The sequence below is a fragment of the Zosterops lateralis genome, assembly GCF_965231275.1.
Source record: "Zosterops lateralis genome assembly, chromosome: 17".
Taxonomy (NCBI): Eukaryota; Metazoa; Chordata; class Aves; order Passeriformes; family Zosteropidae; genus Zosterops; species Zosterops lateralis.
Window position 1 is genome coordinate 1684226 of NC_139777.1, and position 17271 is coordinate 1701496.

General features: G+C 41.5%; 1 protein-coding gene across 1 annotated transcript in view; it reads right to left on the reverse strand.

The window, feature by feature from the left end:
• The window catches only part of TMEM132B (transmembrane protein 132B), a gene marked incomplete at its 5' end in the record, with an annotated part of 257632 nt that overhangs the window by 175773 nt on the left and 64588 nt on the right, over positions 1–17271 (reverse strand). Inside the window, one exon of the mRNA XM_083873975.1 lies at positions 7254–8133. Coding sequence (XP_083730101.1) covers positions 7254–8133 — 880 coding nt within the window. The remainder of the gene's footprint in view (positions 1–7253; positions 8134–17271) is intronic.

Here is a 17271-nt window from a genome sequence, read left to right on the forward strand (position 1 = left end):
CATTTTGAGCCACCCTCCCCTTACAAACACTTCCCCATTCCCATGAGGGAAGGGAAGGGAAGGGAAGGGAAGGGAAGGGAAGGGAAGGGAAGGGAAGGGAAGGGAAGGGAAGGGAAGGGAAGGGAAGGGAAGGGAAGGGAAGGGAAGGGAAGGGAAGGGAAGGGAAGGGAAGGGAAGGGAAGGGAAGGGAAGGGAAGGGAAGGGAAGGGAAGGGAAGGGAAGGGAAGGGAAGGGAAGGGAAGGGAAGGGAAGGGAAGGGAAGGGAAGGGAAGGGAAGGGAAGGGAAGGGAAGGGAAGGGAAGGGAAGGGAAGGGAAGGGAAGGGAAGGGAAGATCCCTGAGCCAAGGCTGTGGAGGCCAAGGGAAGGAGCAGGCAATGGGAACATCTGCCCCAGTCCCCAGGACTGTCCCCATCCTCCTCCCCCTGCCCAGCACCTCCCCACCAGCACAGGAACTCGGTTTGGGCACAAAGCAGCACGTCCAGGACACCTTTGGCAGAGCAACAGAAACTTCCACCAGGAAACATCTCAATTAAAACCCCCTGTTTTATCACCACGAGGCTGCAAATCCCATCTGGAAGCACTTCCAAGCCAATATCCAACAATTCCCAGGGCTTCTGCCTGTCACTGGAGCTGCTGCTCTGCCCGTGCAGTGATCATGGGCAGCTGATTATTGCAGCACATAGTTGACCTTTATCTAAAATTCCATTAAAAAGCTTTATTGACTGGAGTCCTGCAGGGTCTTTCAGGATTCACTGGATCATTTATTCCCTGTCAGAGATCCATTGCTGTCTAAGCTTTCAGAATTGCTCCAGCTCTGAGGAGGAGTTTATTTTTTTAGTCATTTTGAACTGTTTTTAGGGCTGTATGAGGAGGTGGTTTCTTTTCTTCTCCCCCTCCAGGGCAGAGGAGGTGATCTTAAGGAGAGAGGAGTTGCCAGTGTGGCACAATTAATTATTCCCAGGTTGGCTCATGGATGTGGATGCAGCAGAGCCATGGACTGCCAGCAGCTCCCAGGGAAGAAACCTCTTTTCCCTTCAGCCAGGAGAGATTCAGGTCTAACTACTTCATGCATCATCCTTGTGAATTTTGTGCACTCCGTACCATCATGTCAGGTTTTCATCAGCCGCAGCCAATTTTTTCTGGGCCACAAGCCGGGCTCAAACAGAAATAAGAAAAATAAAATGATGGTTCAACCTTTCCTGAAAGAGGATTTATGGAAATGGTTCACTCAAGTCAAAATAAAAAACATTCTGGTGACAGATCCCCCAGGCTCTACAGGAGTGTCCTGAAAAGATGTTACTCCCTTTCCCATCCAGTAACAAAAAGAAAAGAAAATAGTGGGAGGAAAACAATATAGGCATCAAATGAAGCAGGAGATTTGGAGAAAAAACAAATGGTGTGAATCTGTCTTGGAGGAATATGAAACAGTGCATAAGTACTTGGGGACTGAAATAAGGTTGAACAGACACATCTGGCATTTCCAGACTTAGCAGTGCTTGATATTTTTATTAATATTACGTATGACTGTTTCATATTTACATTTAGTTCCATTCAGAGAGAAAAAGGGAAACCAAAAATTTCAACGTTCACCCCGGGTTTAATAAAATTTTGGGCTAAAACCCAAATTATTCCCAAGCCACCAGTAATGGTTCATTCCTGCGATTATTTCTAAATCTGAACCAGCATTTCTGATTTCAGAAGAGCATTTTTTTTGCCCCTTTCTCAACGCTTTGATTTCTGCTGAATGTTCATCCCAAAACGATGCTCCAGTGAATCATCTCTTTGTCTCCCCAGTAACAATCCCAGTGACAATCCCAGTGACAGCTCCCCATCCCCATAAGGCCGTGTGGAGCCTCCTCCTCACATTCCCCACAGTCTGTACTCTCTCATTTTCGATGCATTTCCAGATCCAAAACCTTCTGTTTTCTTTCCCTTGTTTGCTCTTGGCAGCTATTGGCAGGAGACATCCTCTTAATGATCTTTTTCTGGCCTTCTAGACGACTGCTCAGACTTCTCCAGATCTTTCATTATTAACGCAGAAGCCTCGTAAGTCACTTTTAATGGTCTGTGCGATTTTTATTCCTTAGCAGGAGACATCACCTCCTCCATATGGATATATGTTTATTAATATAAATCCTTCAGATGGGTTTGCCTAGTGAGAATAATCAGGAAGGGTCTCCTGGCGTGGATCACACCTTGTCCTGGTTTATCCCCCCAATCCAAAGGGAATTTTTGTCCTGCTCTGTGTGGAGCAGAGCAGGGAGGTGATGCTGTTTGAACCACAATGGCACAGACTTCAACTTCAAGAGGCTGAAAATGACTCCTTTATTTTTGGGATGTGTCCCCTTTATACACAGTTTTTTCCAATCAAACCCAACATTATCTCGAGATGAGGGAGGGTCTTGCCGAGCTCCTGGTTTTTTGTTGGGTGTGATGTAATGGAGTTATTTGACCCTGTTTTACACCACAAGGACACAGACTGTGAGATTCAGGAGGCTGAAAATGACTCCTTTATTTCTGGGCTGTGTCTCCCTTTTATCCCATTTCACACAGACCAATTGGATTGGTGACACAAAGACAAACCTCTTCACTCCCATTGGTCAGAGCAGAGGGACAGCAAGGAGAAGTCCCTCCTGGGGAAAGGAATGAAGAACAAAGGGACAGCTACAAAAACATTTCTCCTGTTGACAGAAAATTCCCTGGGAAAGGAATTTCAGCAAACCAAAACATCTCAGGAACAAACCAGAACTACAAGGAGGAGTGGATAATCCTTCTCCTGGAGTTGCCAAGGCAGGGAGTGACATTGAGGTCCTTGAGCAGGGTCCTGCTGCACATCCTGAGCCACCACTGCTTCCATCCTCCTTCTCAGGCATTTATTACCTGCCCTCACTGTTATTCCTGGAATTTCTCCAATCCCCAGGTCTGTTCTGACCAGGCACAAAAGAAGGATGGGTCGTTGGTGTTGGGGACGTGTAAAGAATGTCAACAGAGCCACATTTTGTGTGTGACAATTAATTGTTAATTTTGTGTGTGACAATTTGCTGTTAGTGCTCAGCTTTCAGCAGCAGCAAATCCTCACTCACAGTTTAGATGGAGAGACTTGGAAAACAGGCCAAAAACTCCATTGTTTACTCCTAAACAGAGTGTCCTCATTTCTTCCCGATAACCAAGGGGCAATTGTCCATTTGTTTCATTAAACGTTCTCCTGCTGTACAAATTGACTCCCATTTTTCTTTTAAATACACCCTCTGAGTCTGGAGATGGAGTTAAATAATAACAAACACCACAGAAGAAATAGAAGCCGTTTCCAGTGCTATTAGATGAGATTTCTGTTCCTCCACTTGAGCGGGGATTGTTTTCTCTTGTCTCTTTTATAACTCCTCCACGTATCAGGAGATTTCTTCTGTTCAGCAATTAGCACTAAAGTCGCTGTTGCCCCTTCTGGAGTCGTGATTTCTGTCTTTTCTTTCCTCATTTTACTACATTTCATCTCATTTGCCAGTGAGGAAGGAAACAGAGACGCTCCAGCACATGAAAGGACCAAAAAGTGCCTGAAAAATTTGTGACACTCAAAGTATGTAACGAGTCCTGCTGGAATCTCAAAGCTGTCCTTCATTTTTACCTTTTTTTTTTTTATTTAACAAGGTGGCCCATAAAAGAGTTTAATCATGGCCACATAGCCCATTTCACCCACCTTTAGAGTTAAACTGTGCTCAGTGACAAAGCCACCAAACGTAACGGGCAGAATTTATCTTCCCAGATGGTGAATTTTTTGCAGCTCAGAGCAGAGCAGCAAGGCCACCAATTAATCTCCAGTGTCACAAACATTTCATGGCACACACGTGTATGGATCAGCTGCCAGCAGAGCCAGCAATAGGAGTGGCAGGCACAGCAAAGCCCCCAAATTCTGCCCCTTGACACGTCCCTGTCCTTTACTAACACCAAGCCACATCCCAGCAGGAAAAGAAATAAATTTATTTTATTTAAAACACCACAAGAGCTGCGATTCCACCTGAAATTCAAGTTATTGAATGAAAACAACCAACCAAGACAAGCAAAACTAGTTTGGACTGATGGAAGTGATGGCTGGAGCTTCACCAACAACTGCAGTGTCACCCTGTGAGTGACACAACTGGGATTATTGACATTTAACAATTGGGTGTCTCCCAGCACAGCACATTGCTGGAGTCAATCAATCGATCAATCAATCAATCAAGGAACTGCTCCCAAATGCTTTTCAGTCTCCAAGCTTTGCTCGAGAATCACAGAATTCACCAAAACACAAAAAAAAGAATCAGCTCCCACATGAGAATTGAAGTCAGTTCTGCTAGGGGAAAAAAAAAAAATCCAGCATTAAATAAAATATTATGCAACACGGCATGGAATAGTGAAAAGGTGCATAAAATTGGGTATATCTGCTCCTTTGCATCCTGTCAGAGCTCAAGGCTGGCATCAAATGCTGTGCTGAGAATGACTTGGTTTTGATCTATCCTCTCATATGAGCCAGACCCTGCTACACTTACAACAGATATGATTAAAAACTATCAGTTATATTAGGCAAAAAATATATTTCCCAAGGCAAACATTCACTTCAATGTATTTTTTTTTTCTCCTCTGGCTATAACACACAGAAATTCTATGTATATAAGAACCTTCTGGGTTTTCACAGGCATTAGCATTGAGCAGACAAACAGGGAAAGCTGGTGATGGAAACTGCATAAATGAGATTCAGGCACTCCAGTGCTTGTATTTCCCTCAGCATCATTCCCTGCCTTCCATGGAAACATCAGCTGGAAAATCTCTCCATGGACCCAACAGATATCATTCAAAATAATCACAGCAACAGTTGCAGGTGCAGTTTCCATTCCAAAGGACAGGTGAACCACCAGCAGAACTCTCACTTTCAGCATTCAGCTGAAGGGTAAATAAAAATACAGAATTTTTATTTTTTTAAAAAATAAAAAATCAGTTTCTCTGATGAAAAGCACAATAGCAAGCAAAGCCAAATAAAAGCCCAGACAGGCTGGACTACAGAGAGCCAACAGTGAAATTTTCCAAGGAAATATTTCTGGGCACGTAAAACATGCTGATTTATTGTAACAGAAACATCTCCCGGAGATGAACAGACCCCATACACTTTTCAGAGGAGGAAAATCCCCATGGAAACCTGACTGCCTTCCCAGCAGCTCCGGAGCTCTGATGTTCCACATGTTGGGAGAACATCTGGAGCAGCTGGAGCCGGGCAAATCCCAGGGGCTGTGGGACAAGGGGAGGTTTCAGCAGCAGCAGCATCCAGGCTCTTGTGGATCATCCTGGGGCTGCTCCCTCATTTTCTGCTTCCCTGAAAATCCAGGTTAGTCACTTGCTCAGTGCTCCCAGTGTCGTGAGAGGACATGAAAAGAACCACACTCACCATCAGGATGGGAGATGAAAAGGAAAAATGGAAGTTTATTTGGGAATCTTTACTTATATAGTTTTTGGGTTTTGGTCAAGGATTGGGGGATGAGAGGAACACCCCTCTGACCCCAGTGGTCAACTCAGAAGTCCATCAGTTTGTCCTTCCCCCTGGAAAGGAGTGTGTTGTTTATAAAATACCTTTTTTTTTTGTCACAAGCGTGAGAAAACTCCAGTAAAAATAAAAACAATCAGAAGGCTGAAAAATCAAGGCAACAAACACCCAGGACCTATTTTTCTTTTGAAAGACAGCATTTTCAAAAGTGTCTCTGCAAGATGTTTTTGGTTATTTCCTGACCAGCAGAAATATCAGAACTCCACCCTTGCACACCATTTGTCACGAGGCAAATCCTATTTCAGAAATTCCAGCGGAAAGAAAACATCCCCGTCTTAGGTTTGCGTCTAATACCTTGGGAGTTTCATCTGTGGTGTTGGGGAGAGAACAAAACCCTGAGAATTAAGAGCTGATGTTAAATCCTTGCAGAGCCTTAGGCAAATTCTATAATCTCTCTGCTCTGGCGCCGGGGATCAATAGGCGCCTGCTCCATCAGGCCAGTCCATCCCCTGCCCCTGGATGCTGGCCAAATTCATATTTAACTAATTAAAAACACCAAATCCAAGGAAAAGCACGAATAAAGTTGTGTTTAAAGGCAGCCCCTTCCTGACCCAAACCTTTGAAAGTTGGGTTAAACTTCATTATATTTCTCACTCATTTCTCCCCCCCTTTGCTGTGAACTCATCCCCATTTGGGCAGCAATCTGGAAGTTTATTAATATGTATGTGCCAGTTCACAAAATGCTGAATGATTTGAAAGTGCTGCATAAGGTTTTGCTGTCTGTTTTCTCAACATCTGTCTCCAAAGTGCACTTCTGCCACGCTCTGCTCCCATCCTCCTGGATCAAAAAGTTGGAAGTAAGGCACGAATCTGCTCTGAGGTTTCTTTTCCCTCCTTTCCCATGAGTCTCACATCCTTTACAGCAGACGACACTTTCCAATTACCTCTTGGCCCTTTTATTCCCCCAGTTTGGCTCACATTTCTCTCTGAATTTGGTCCCTGTGCAGCTCTGAACCCAGAGTCTGACACAACAAGCACACAGCACTAACCCTGGGGGTGGTTACAAATGCCTGAATTCTCCTATTACAACAATGAGGTCAACAGAGAGTCCCCAAACTTAAAACAAAAAATGGGCCACGAAACAAACACTTAAAAGTTTGAAGAAGCAAGATGGGCTGATCTTAAAGGAAAACTGAAGAGAACTTTAAAAGTTTGGCTCTAAATCCTGGCTCTGCCAAAGGATTCCTGCACAGGCTGAGCTCATTTTCTCACCTCTCAGCTCTGTATGATGCAACAAAAGAGTTCTCACCACGTTTGACCTGTGCAAGATGCAGTCCTGTGCAGTTTGAAAAGATGATAATAATAAAGTCAATAAAAAACAGAGGAAACTTCACCAAAGGAACAGAAAACCCTCCAGCAAACTCTTTAGCAAAGCACATCAGGGCAGTTACCCTGGCTGACTTGCAGAATTTAAGAGGCAGAATTGTGACTGGAAGCAAACAGAATTAAAACAAAAAAAAACAATCAAACAAGCATTTATAGCCCGTACTTCAAAATCAATGCCCGTGTTCCAAAAAGTGTCATCCACACAGATAATTCAAGACTATTTACAGTTTTTTCCCCTATTGAAGAGGAAATGCAGAAGTTCTTTCATGAAAACATTAAATATAAGCAAAGATTTACACCCACCATTGATTTGCCCCTTTTTTGTTTTGCAGAAAATACTTAAAAAACTTCTCTTACCTTAATACAAACTGGTCTGCCAGCGAGTAATCAGCCAGGAAAACATGGAAGGTCACAATGTCACCCTCTCTGACCGGGCTGAGTGGCAAGTGAATAATGATATTTTCATCCACCCTCAGCGAAGACTGCTTTAATCTGTCTTGATTTGGGTAAACAACGATGCTCCCAATCCTCTCCATAGCTGACAAAGCCTGGTGGTCATTCTCTTCACCTGCATGGATATTGTTTTCCCATTTTGCATCCTCTGGAGAACATTCCCCATCCACTGCGTAAATCTTATAGAAGAGCTCCACGGTAATCCCTTCCAGGGAGGTTGTTTCCTCTGAAAGAAGAGGTGGAGGGGAGCTGAACCAGCTGGGAGACAATTCCAACTCCACAACACATAATCCTAGGTGGCCTGTCAGCCTACAGCTGGCCACCACCTCTCTGGACTCCAGGAAAGCAAACATCTTCACACAAGGCAGCATCTCCTCGGGGTCGTAGTCGTCCCAATCCCTGCCCGCGATGTAGAACAAGGTTTGGATTTTGGGTTTGTTGGAATAGATCGAGCTGTTGATTATGTGGGATTTTAATTTCCAGTTAAAAGTGAATTTGTTTGTGAGACCAAAAGATGCAGAAGTCAGCATGAGGTCCAAAGGGATGGGTTGTTCAACAGAAAAGGGTCCGTACGTGGCGTTTAGGACAGGTGGCTGCTTGGCTTTGTATATAAAGAATGAATCCACCCTGGACTGCAAACTGGAGTTCCTCATGATATCCTGGTTGGCTTCTTTGAGGAAGAAGAAAATGTCAGCGTTGGAGACGTGAGGGCTGGCAGGGAGGTACGTTGGCAGGTTGGAGAATCTCTGGATGCTGTCCATGATCCCTCCTCGGCTCTCCACCACTGAGAGAAAAGGAAACACAGAGACAACTCAAATGTTTGCTCAGCTCAGCCCTCAGCTCCTGATAAAAGCAAAGGATTGCAGGGGATCAATACTGCTGGCCACAATCACGGAACAATCTGACACAGGTACAGTGGAATAACATTTCTGTTCAAAGCTCATCTGCATCAGCTCCCTTCCCACCTTCCCCAATCTGAATCTGCTCCAAAGCAGGACTGGCTACCACAAAGAGAGGATTGATTGGCCACATCTCAAACTGACTTCCAAAACTTTTTACTAGCACTCTCTTTATTATTTTTTTTTTTTAATTTCTTTTATCATCACATCAAACGTTCAGCTTCTTTCTCACCCATGTTTCAATATGCCTGAGAAACTGGCATATTGAATATTAGCAGCAGTAAAACAGAACAGTTTAAACAGTAAAAAAGGAACATTTTCTTTAATCCACCATCACTGACACACAAAGCAACGGGGGTTGAACATCTGCATCATCACTCCCAATCCATTCTGCCAGGTCAGCAGTGAGAACCTGATAAAAGCTTCATGTTCTTGAAACCAAAACTTTTCACACTAAAAGATACGAGGTTTGACAGAGGTCTCAGTGGGATGGATTTATAGGCAAGAGTGAACTCGAGACAAGGAGAAATCCTTTACACACAGAAGGTTCTCAGACACTTAGAAGGATTTTTTTTTTTGTTTAATTCCTGAGGAGAATGAAATGCATTTGGAAACCACAGAAGTTCCTCTACAGCACAATGGTCAATCCTCCAGCCAGCTCTGAGCGATTTTTCCCAGGAAAGAAAAGATTCCAGAGGGAGGGAAGGATCAAACAGACTATCTTTGGTTTGGGCTGATCTCTAATTAACAGTGAGAGATATTCAGTCTGGGCTGTTATTTCACCAGAAACAGCAATTCCACACAAAAAGCCGGTGAATCCGAGCTCCTGGGACTGCCTCAGAGGAAACAAACAGGAAAAAAGCTGAGGAATTAAAATGCAGCAGCTCCAGAACGCACAGAGATAACAAAGGCACAATGACAGAGCCTAAGGTCAAAGCTCTGTTGTGTCTCTGAGGCCCAAGTGGTGATTTCACTGTTTTGTCAGGGCTGGGCAGAGCAGATACACAACACACAAACAATTACACCTGTTCCAGCCAGATGACTCAGATACTCGCAGGCACAATTTAGCAGAGATAAAATAAAAGCTCGTAATATTTAAGCTTCTTTTTTTTTTTTTTTTTTTTTTTTTTTTTTTTTTTTTTCAGGTTGTGTATTTTTAAAGGCTACATTTATCAAAGGCAGATTCTAGGGCAAATCCCATCCATTTGACTTTGCCTCCACTCTTATTCTCAGTTGAAATTCAATTTGTTTTTGGATAGTTTGATATTATCTACACTTGTTTAAATGCCTCTCATTTCACCACAATACTTTTGCTGTATATTTACTTGTGTCAAGGGTTGTGGGGTTTTTTTTCCCCAGCCATTGGAATATTCTTTGTGGGAATGAGTAAACATGCAAAAATATACAAAAAGCACCCCAAAAACACTCAACCAACAATCTCCTCTTTCACCACTGCAGGTGGGGATCAGCCCAGGGATCAACTGAGAATAAGAGTGGGGGCAAAGTCAAATGGATGGGATTTGCCCTAGAATCTGCCTTTGATAAATGTAGCCTTTAAAAATACACAACCTGAAAAAAAAATAAAAATAGCTTAAATATTAAGAGCTTTTATCTCTGCTAAATTGTGCCTGTGAGTATCTGAGTCATCTCTCAGCTCCACAGGTAAATGCAGCCCCACCAGGGTGTTCCCTGCCTTGTTCTCATCACAAACATCAGCTCTGGAACCAGCACAGCCCGTGGTGAAATCTCAAAAAAAATCCAGAGGATGAGACATCAGTGACATCACAAATGGGACAACCCATTTTCTGGTCGGGAAAATCAATGAGATTTTTGTCAATTGGTCCGTCCCCTCCTCATCTTTCACCCCCATGGGGATGGTGGGCAGTGGGTGCTCTCCTTTCCCAGGCAGAAAATCACCAAGGGATGTTTGAGCAGCCCCATTTCTGCTCTGTGCTTTGTTTATTTATTTATTTATGGGGCACTTGGACACGTCCTGCCATTGGGCACCTTCCCAACTCAGGAGCAGAAAGTGAATTTTGATCCTGGGAAAGCTGAGGCAGACAGGGAATGAAGGGTATTTTTTTCTTTGTTAAAAATTCAAATGCAGACAAGCCCCATTCTGGATTAATTGTAAATAAATGGAATTACTTTTTGAGAAGTTGCATTTATGATAAAAACTTTGCAGCCGTGCAGATAAGCAACCAAGCAGATAAGGAAGGAGCCAGATCAGCAAGAAAACCCTCTGGAGCAAGAGCTAAAATCCTCCTCCCCAAGCACACCAGGTTGCAGAGGAGATTTAAAAGGAGATTTAAACACTGACATAGTTGCAATCCAAAAAAAAAAAAAAAAAAAAAAAAAAAAAAAAAAAAAAAAAAAAAAAAACCACCAAAACAAGACAAGGCTTAAATGCATTTGTGTTTACATTACAGGACTCCCACACACACTTTATGCAGATATTTTATCCCTCTCGTGCAGTGATTTACAGGAAGTTTAAAAGGGATGTTTTTCCTTTTCCCTCCATTTCATCACAGTGGCAACTTTTCAGTGTCTCTGCTCAGAGCTGGGATATCATCCTGCTGTAACTCAAACAAAATGAGATACAAATTTTGTCTGAAGGCTTATATGGGAAGCCATAAACATCCACAGACAGGGCTGGGCTTTGTCCTGGAACCAGCCTGCAACAAAAATATGATATCTGAATTTAGCAGCGTTTTATGATGCTGTAAGGAAGATCTAAAAAGAAATACTTCATGCCATTGGCAGGCCAACGCCCCACCTTTTTAATTCAGCACATCAGCACCCCAGCATCAATCTCCTTACAGCAACAAAAAATCAGAAATCAGGCACTTCTGGAGCTTTCTGGTGTGCAAAAATGCCATGAAAAAAATCACCTGCTCCTTTAATAAATGCTCCAGCAAGATCAAAGTGGGCAGAACATAGAGCAGAAGGTGGGTTAGTTGTAATTAGGCACCAAAAGAGAACAAGAGCTGAGGAAAAGTAAGTGGAGACTAAATGAGCATCCCCAGAGCTCCCCCAGGCCTTTCTCAGGTTTGCTCAGACTCCTGGGGCACTGGGGGTGTTGAGGGGAGATGTGTGGAAATAACACACCGTTGGATGGGAATTGAGATATTTCGTTGGAATTTTGAAAAAACTTTTTTACCTTTTAACAAGTTCTCTGCAGCTTTGCCCCTGCTCAGACACTCATTGGGATTAACCCTGGAGCAACAGGTGTCAGCTTTTAAATCATCATCACTGCAATTTTATCCTTAAAATCCTTCCCTCGAGGGCTGGGAAATCTCCTCACAGCCCAGCTCACCCTGCAAACTCTGAGATGGAAAGGAAATACCCTTGTGGTGTTTCTGAGGCTCAGAGAGAGAGGGGAAAGCACCAGGCACAGGATGGAGTTGCAATACTCTGATGCAACGCTGAGCATCATTCCTGGTCCTTACCCTGCCCAGCTCAGGCCTCAAATGAAGCTTCTCTTCTGTTCTCTTGATAATTTTTTTTATCTAACAATAAAATTATCCATCATTTTTGGTATCAGCCTCACTTGAGCCTGGACTGCCACCACAAAAAGTGGCACAGGATAAAAAAGATGCAAAAGCCACAACTGAGGGCTGTGCAATAAAAATCTGCCATCCATGGAACTTCAAGATTTCATCAAAGCTCCATTTCTTAGATTTTTATATTTTTTTAATAAGAAATAAAACAAGCATCCTGCTGGAAGAGAGTGGTGGTGGCAGCGGCAGGTCAGTGTTAAAAACAATGCATCTGTTTTAAATTGCAGTGAGAGGAAAAGTCTTTTTAAACCATCATTTCGTAGCTAAAAAGGAAAATAGCTCCTGATGGAATATAAATCCAAATTTCACATCAAAATCTTCTCTCTGCTTTAGCAAACTACTTCACAGGAGCCAAATCTTCCATAAGCCATCAGTAATTCTGAAGCTGGAGGTGCAAGGAACAACAACTGTTTAAAAATGCAACTCTTTCAATATCCTTTTTTTTTTCCACTGAAAACAAACAAGAAGCCAACCCTGCACCTGTGGAAAAACTGTGAAAACGTTAAAAATTCCTCTTCCCTGCTGCATCATCAGAACTGCAGAGCGAGCTCATAACAGACACTCCTCTTTGTAAAAAGAGGAATAATTTCAAGTAATGTGGTGCCAGTAAGTGCTGTGATGTTATCCATGACTCATAGAGGCAATCAATGGCTTGTCTGTACAGGAGAAAAATCACCAGCCCCTCCCACCAGCCCTCACTGAAACACCATAAAGATCAAACTACACATGTACATTATTCCACTATAAAAATGGCTCTATTCAGAATAATTTTATTTATTTATTTTTTTTTTTCTGGTATTGCAGGCATTAGCCTTGAATAAAAAAACATACTGTATTCCAGGATAGGGTGTCTACACAAGGAAAGCTATTCTGGAATTCATAAACTCATAAATTGCAGCAAAATATTTAATTCTGGACCACCTGAGTAGGTCACTTTGTCTCATTATAGCCACAGGATGATGCTCAGAGACCTCTGAGGTTGGTCAAGGTGATTTGGCCTGGGAAAACTCTGAGCCTGGCAAAGGAGGAAAAGGAGGAGGATGATTACAGTGTGGAATCTACTACGAGTTTATTCATCATTTTTTGCACTGCGAGGAGGCTCAGGCTGGGCTGTGAGAGGATTGAGGATGAGCACTCGCCTCGTGCTCTCCCTGACTCACTCCCAGTGCAATGAAATACCCAGGAAAGGAGGATGTCACTGTTTACTTCCTACATTCAGAGCCCATCCTGTGACTCATCTCCTCACTTTTACATTCATAAGGAAAATGAGGAGAACCCTCCACAGTTCTCCCCCCAGTTCCATCACCCAAGTGAAGTAGGAAAAATTCCATCACCTTCTATTCATGACAAGTTTTATTCCTTTACTGCTTGGCTTGGTTATCCAGTGAGAAAAAAAAAATTTAAAAAATCATGACAATCAGTGTTCTCAGCTGTAACAGAATGATTTGAAAATACAAATGCAAGAAAGAGTTTAGAAGTGCTCCCAGTACATTTTTAACGTTAAAGTCAGACCAGAAGCTGTCAAGATATAAAAATAAAAAATAATAGTGGGAGAAAAGATGATAAAATCCTTTAAATTTCTCATTCTCTCTTCTGCTTATCCTAGTTTGATGTAAGGATAGAACTTGATGTAGGACTTGCAAGCAATTCACAGTCCTCACATTCAATCTTGATTGCACATTTGTGGAGACAGAGATTTGCTTTGCAAAACATTGCTGGACCAGCAGCTTGTTTGGAAAGACAAGAAAAAGGACACAATTTAAAAAAGAAAAATCAATTTAATCCGAACATCTGAAAATGAACAGAGGTTAATTAACTTTTGTTGGTTTGGGACAGTGTCTCATATCCTTATCTCCAAATGTCTGTGTCAAACTTCTGCTGCTCAGACTCCTCTGGGCTTCTCCTCCTAAAAGTTTTAGAGGTTTTCATTTAGAGGAAACTAATGTTTGCATAGCTAAATACAGGAAGATTTGGTAAAGTCTTCTATGAGGAAAAAATATTGTAATGCCACCAAAGAGAAGAGCATTAGCAGGTGGAAATTAAAAAGGGAAGAGAAGGGAAGGGAAGGGAAGGGAAGGGAAGGGAAGGGAAGGGAAGGGAAGGGAAGGGAAGGGAAGGGAAGGGAAGGGAAGGGAAGGGAAGGGAAGGGAAGGGAAGGGAAGGGAAGGGAAGGGAAGGGAAGGGAAGGGAAGGGAAGGGAAGGGAAGGGAAGGGAAGGGAAGGGAAGGGAAGGGAAGGAAAGGAAAGGAAAGGAAAGGAAAGGAAAGGAAAGGAAAGGAAAGGAAAGGAAAGGAAAGGAAAGGAAAGGAAAGGAAAGGAAAGGAAAGGAAAGGAAAGGAAAGGAAAGGAAAGGAACCTTGTACAGTGGGAAACACAACTAAGGCACCTGCTTTTATGGGCCGGAGTAATAGAGAAACCACATCCCTATGTTTACCCAGCACTGTGCTTCCAAAAAAGCTTTAAAACAACATCTCTGTCCTCATAAATCTTTTGTCTACTAAAATACATTTTTAAGTGCAAAATTAAACCATGCATATGAATGAAATCCCTGCTCAGGCCACACATTCAGCCATAAATTGTGTTTTTGTGCTCCAAGGCAAGGCAAGTCCTTTGCCTGCTCACCACTGCCAGCAGATTAAGTTGGATGGTGAAGTTTCTGAGCTGGTGCTTTCTAGAGTTTTTTGCTTGCCTGCATTTTGCACAGTCACCCATACTGAAAGACATATGTGCAGCAAGGCCACCTACAGATAGTAATAAAACCGTGCTGTCTGAAAGGCTGCCTATAAATCTTATTAAAGTAATCCCTTCCCTGAACCCAGATTATTACATTCACCTTTATGGTAGAATAAAAATTAATTTTCTCAGCTATAATAAGTGTATGATAAGAAGGCATCGCTTGGGACTAAATAAAGATTATAATTAACTCCAACTGAATAAATCTAAATTTAGCTCGGGCTGGCAATTGGCTTTCATGAATTTTCCTCTCTGACTGAGTGAATAGGTACAGGAGGATTAGCTCCCCATGCCAGTTCCAGCACTGCTGGCACAGAAAGGACTGGGACAGAGTGTAATCCAATACCCAAAAGGCCTGAAAGATTAATTCAGGATTCTCTCTATCAGCAAAAGTTTGGAAAACTGGAGGAAGACTAAAAGGCTCAAAGTTGCTGTTAGGCTGGCAAGGGAAATGTGAAGTGTTGGACTCCAGAGGGAATATTGCTCCCTCTGCTCCCCAAATCAGGGTTAGGCAAAGGCAGGAGCTCTGCCCCAAGGTGCTGAGAGAACATTTAGGGGAAACACCAACTGTGATTGCTGGATCTTGCTCTTTCCTACAACCATCTGCTTTTGGGTGCTGCTGGCCCAGGTGGGCCTGTGCCCTGACCTGGTAAAGTCACTCTTCATTTGCTTTTCCTCACCTGCAGCACATCCCAGGTGAGCCTAAAGCAACTGCAAAACAAGATGGCCCAACATTAAACGAGGACATTCGAGCAAATAAAATGGGGTGAAGTAAATGCTTCAGACAAATATGCAAAGTTTACCCTGACTTTTTACTTAGTTGAAAACAAAAAAACTTTAGAGCAGTGCTATACCCAGCATTATACACCAGATTATATATATTATATATACTACATATACCAGATTATATATATTATATATACTACATATACCAGATTATATATATTATATATATTATAACAGTATATTATTATAGTATATATATGGTATATATATTCTATATATAGAGAGAGAGAGAGTATATTATATATATACTATATATATAGTTATCCTTAGTTGAAAATAATATATACTATATATAGTATATATTATTTATATATATACTATATTTATACTAAATATATACTATATTTTATATATAGTATATGTAAATAATATATATATAATGTACTCTCCCTATATATGGAGAGTATATATACTTTATTTATATTATATATATAGTATATATATAATATATAATCTAATCTAATCTAATCTATATAGTCTAATATATATGTAACTATATATGTATAGTAATATATAGTATATATATAATAATATATATAATAGTATATATTATATACTATAAAAGTATACTATAATATATTATACACACTATACCAGATTACAGATTATTATTATAGTATATATATAAAATATACTCTATAGATAATATTATATATATATATATTATATATACTATAATATATATGTTACAGTGTATATGTATAGTAATATATAGTGTATATATATTATAATATATATTATAGCATATATATTATATACTATAATAGTATACTAGAGTATATTATACATATTATACCAGATTACAGATTATTATTATAGTATATATAAAAAATATACTCCATAGATTTTATATATTTATATATATATATATATATACACACTATAATAGCATACTATAGTATATTATACATACTATACCAAACTAGAGATTCATCCTGTTTCAAGAAAACCAGGCTCTGCGTATAAAGGGCTGAGGAACTGCCTTGTTAAGCCACTGCCTCATTCTTTGTGTTGTCTGGGAAGATGATTGTTGACAGCGTTATTGCTGGGCAGGAGGAGGCCCAGCTTGTTCATCAAAATGTATTTATGTGTTTATCCTGCAGTAAAGCTCCTGTGCCACCTCCTCCTGAGAATTCCCTGAGTTACAGAAGAGAATTTCTCCCCATGTCACACCAGCACAGCCAAGGCCACCTTGGGGCAGACCCTGACAAAGCTGCTTTGGCTCCCACACCTCAGAGCAGGGAGGGTGCTGAGCAAAGGATGAGTTTTCTCATTTATTGCTGCTCTGCTGGGCTGATCACTGGCCTAACTTGCCTTTTTAGTTTCGATCAGGGCTGTTAAGGCAGTGGTTAAAAGTCACAGGCTGCTCTTGGCAAGTTTCTCTGCATCCCTTACACAACAGCAACTGGGAAATTGTCCTGCCACTTACAATTAGAGACATTAGTACAGTGGCTAAAGGTCACAAATTCATCAGCTGAAAGAACTGAGGGACAGAGCTACTACTGCAAGTTAAACTGAAGTTTAAAAAACACCTGATTAACCACGGAGGGGTTTTGTTCTGGTCACCTGGAGAGAAGAAACAACTGCTAATGCAGCTGCCAGCACTGACAACCCCTGTGCATCCCTCCTGGCACCTGATAAATAATGTTTGTCACGGCCACTGGAGGTTCTCATTGCTAAAAAAGAAGGTTAGGAGAGGGCTCCTTACCATTATCCAAAGCAAAACTCATTTTCCCTCAGAGATATTTCATGAACAACAGAAAATGAACACAATGTATGGGAGTGTGTGGATATATCCTCCAAATAACAGAGAGGCTTTACAAGGCAAACACATTCACTAAAGGCACCAGGTGATTGCAAAAGTAAATCTTTTAAATATATGCTCTGAACCATTAGGCAACTGTGATATATTTGTATTCTGTGTCAAAACACCTACACGTCACA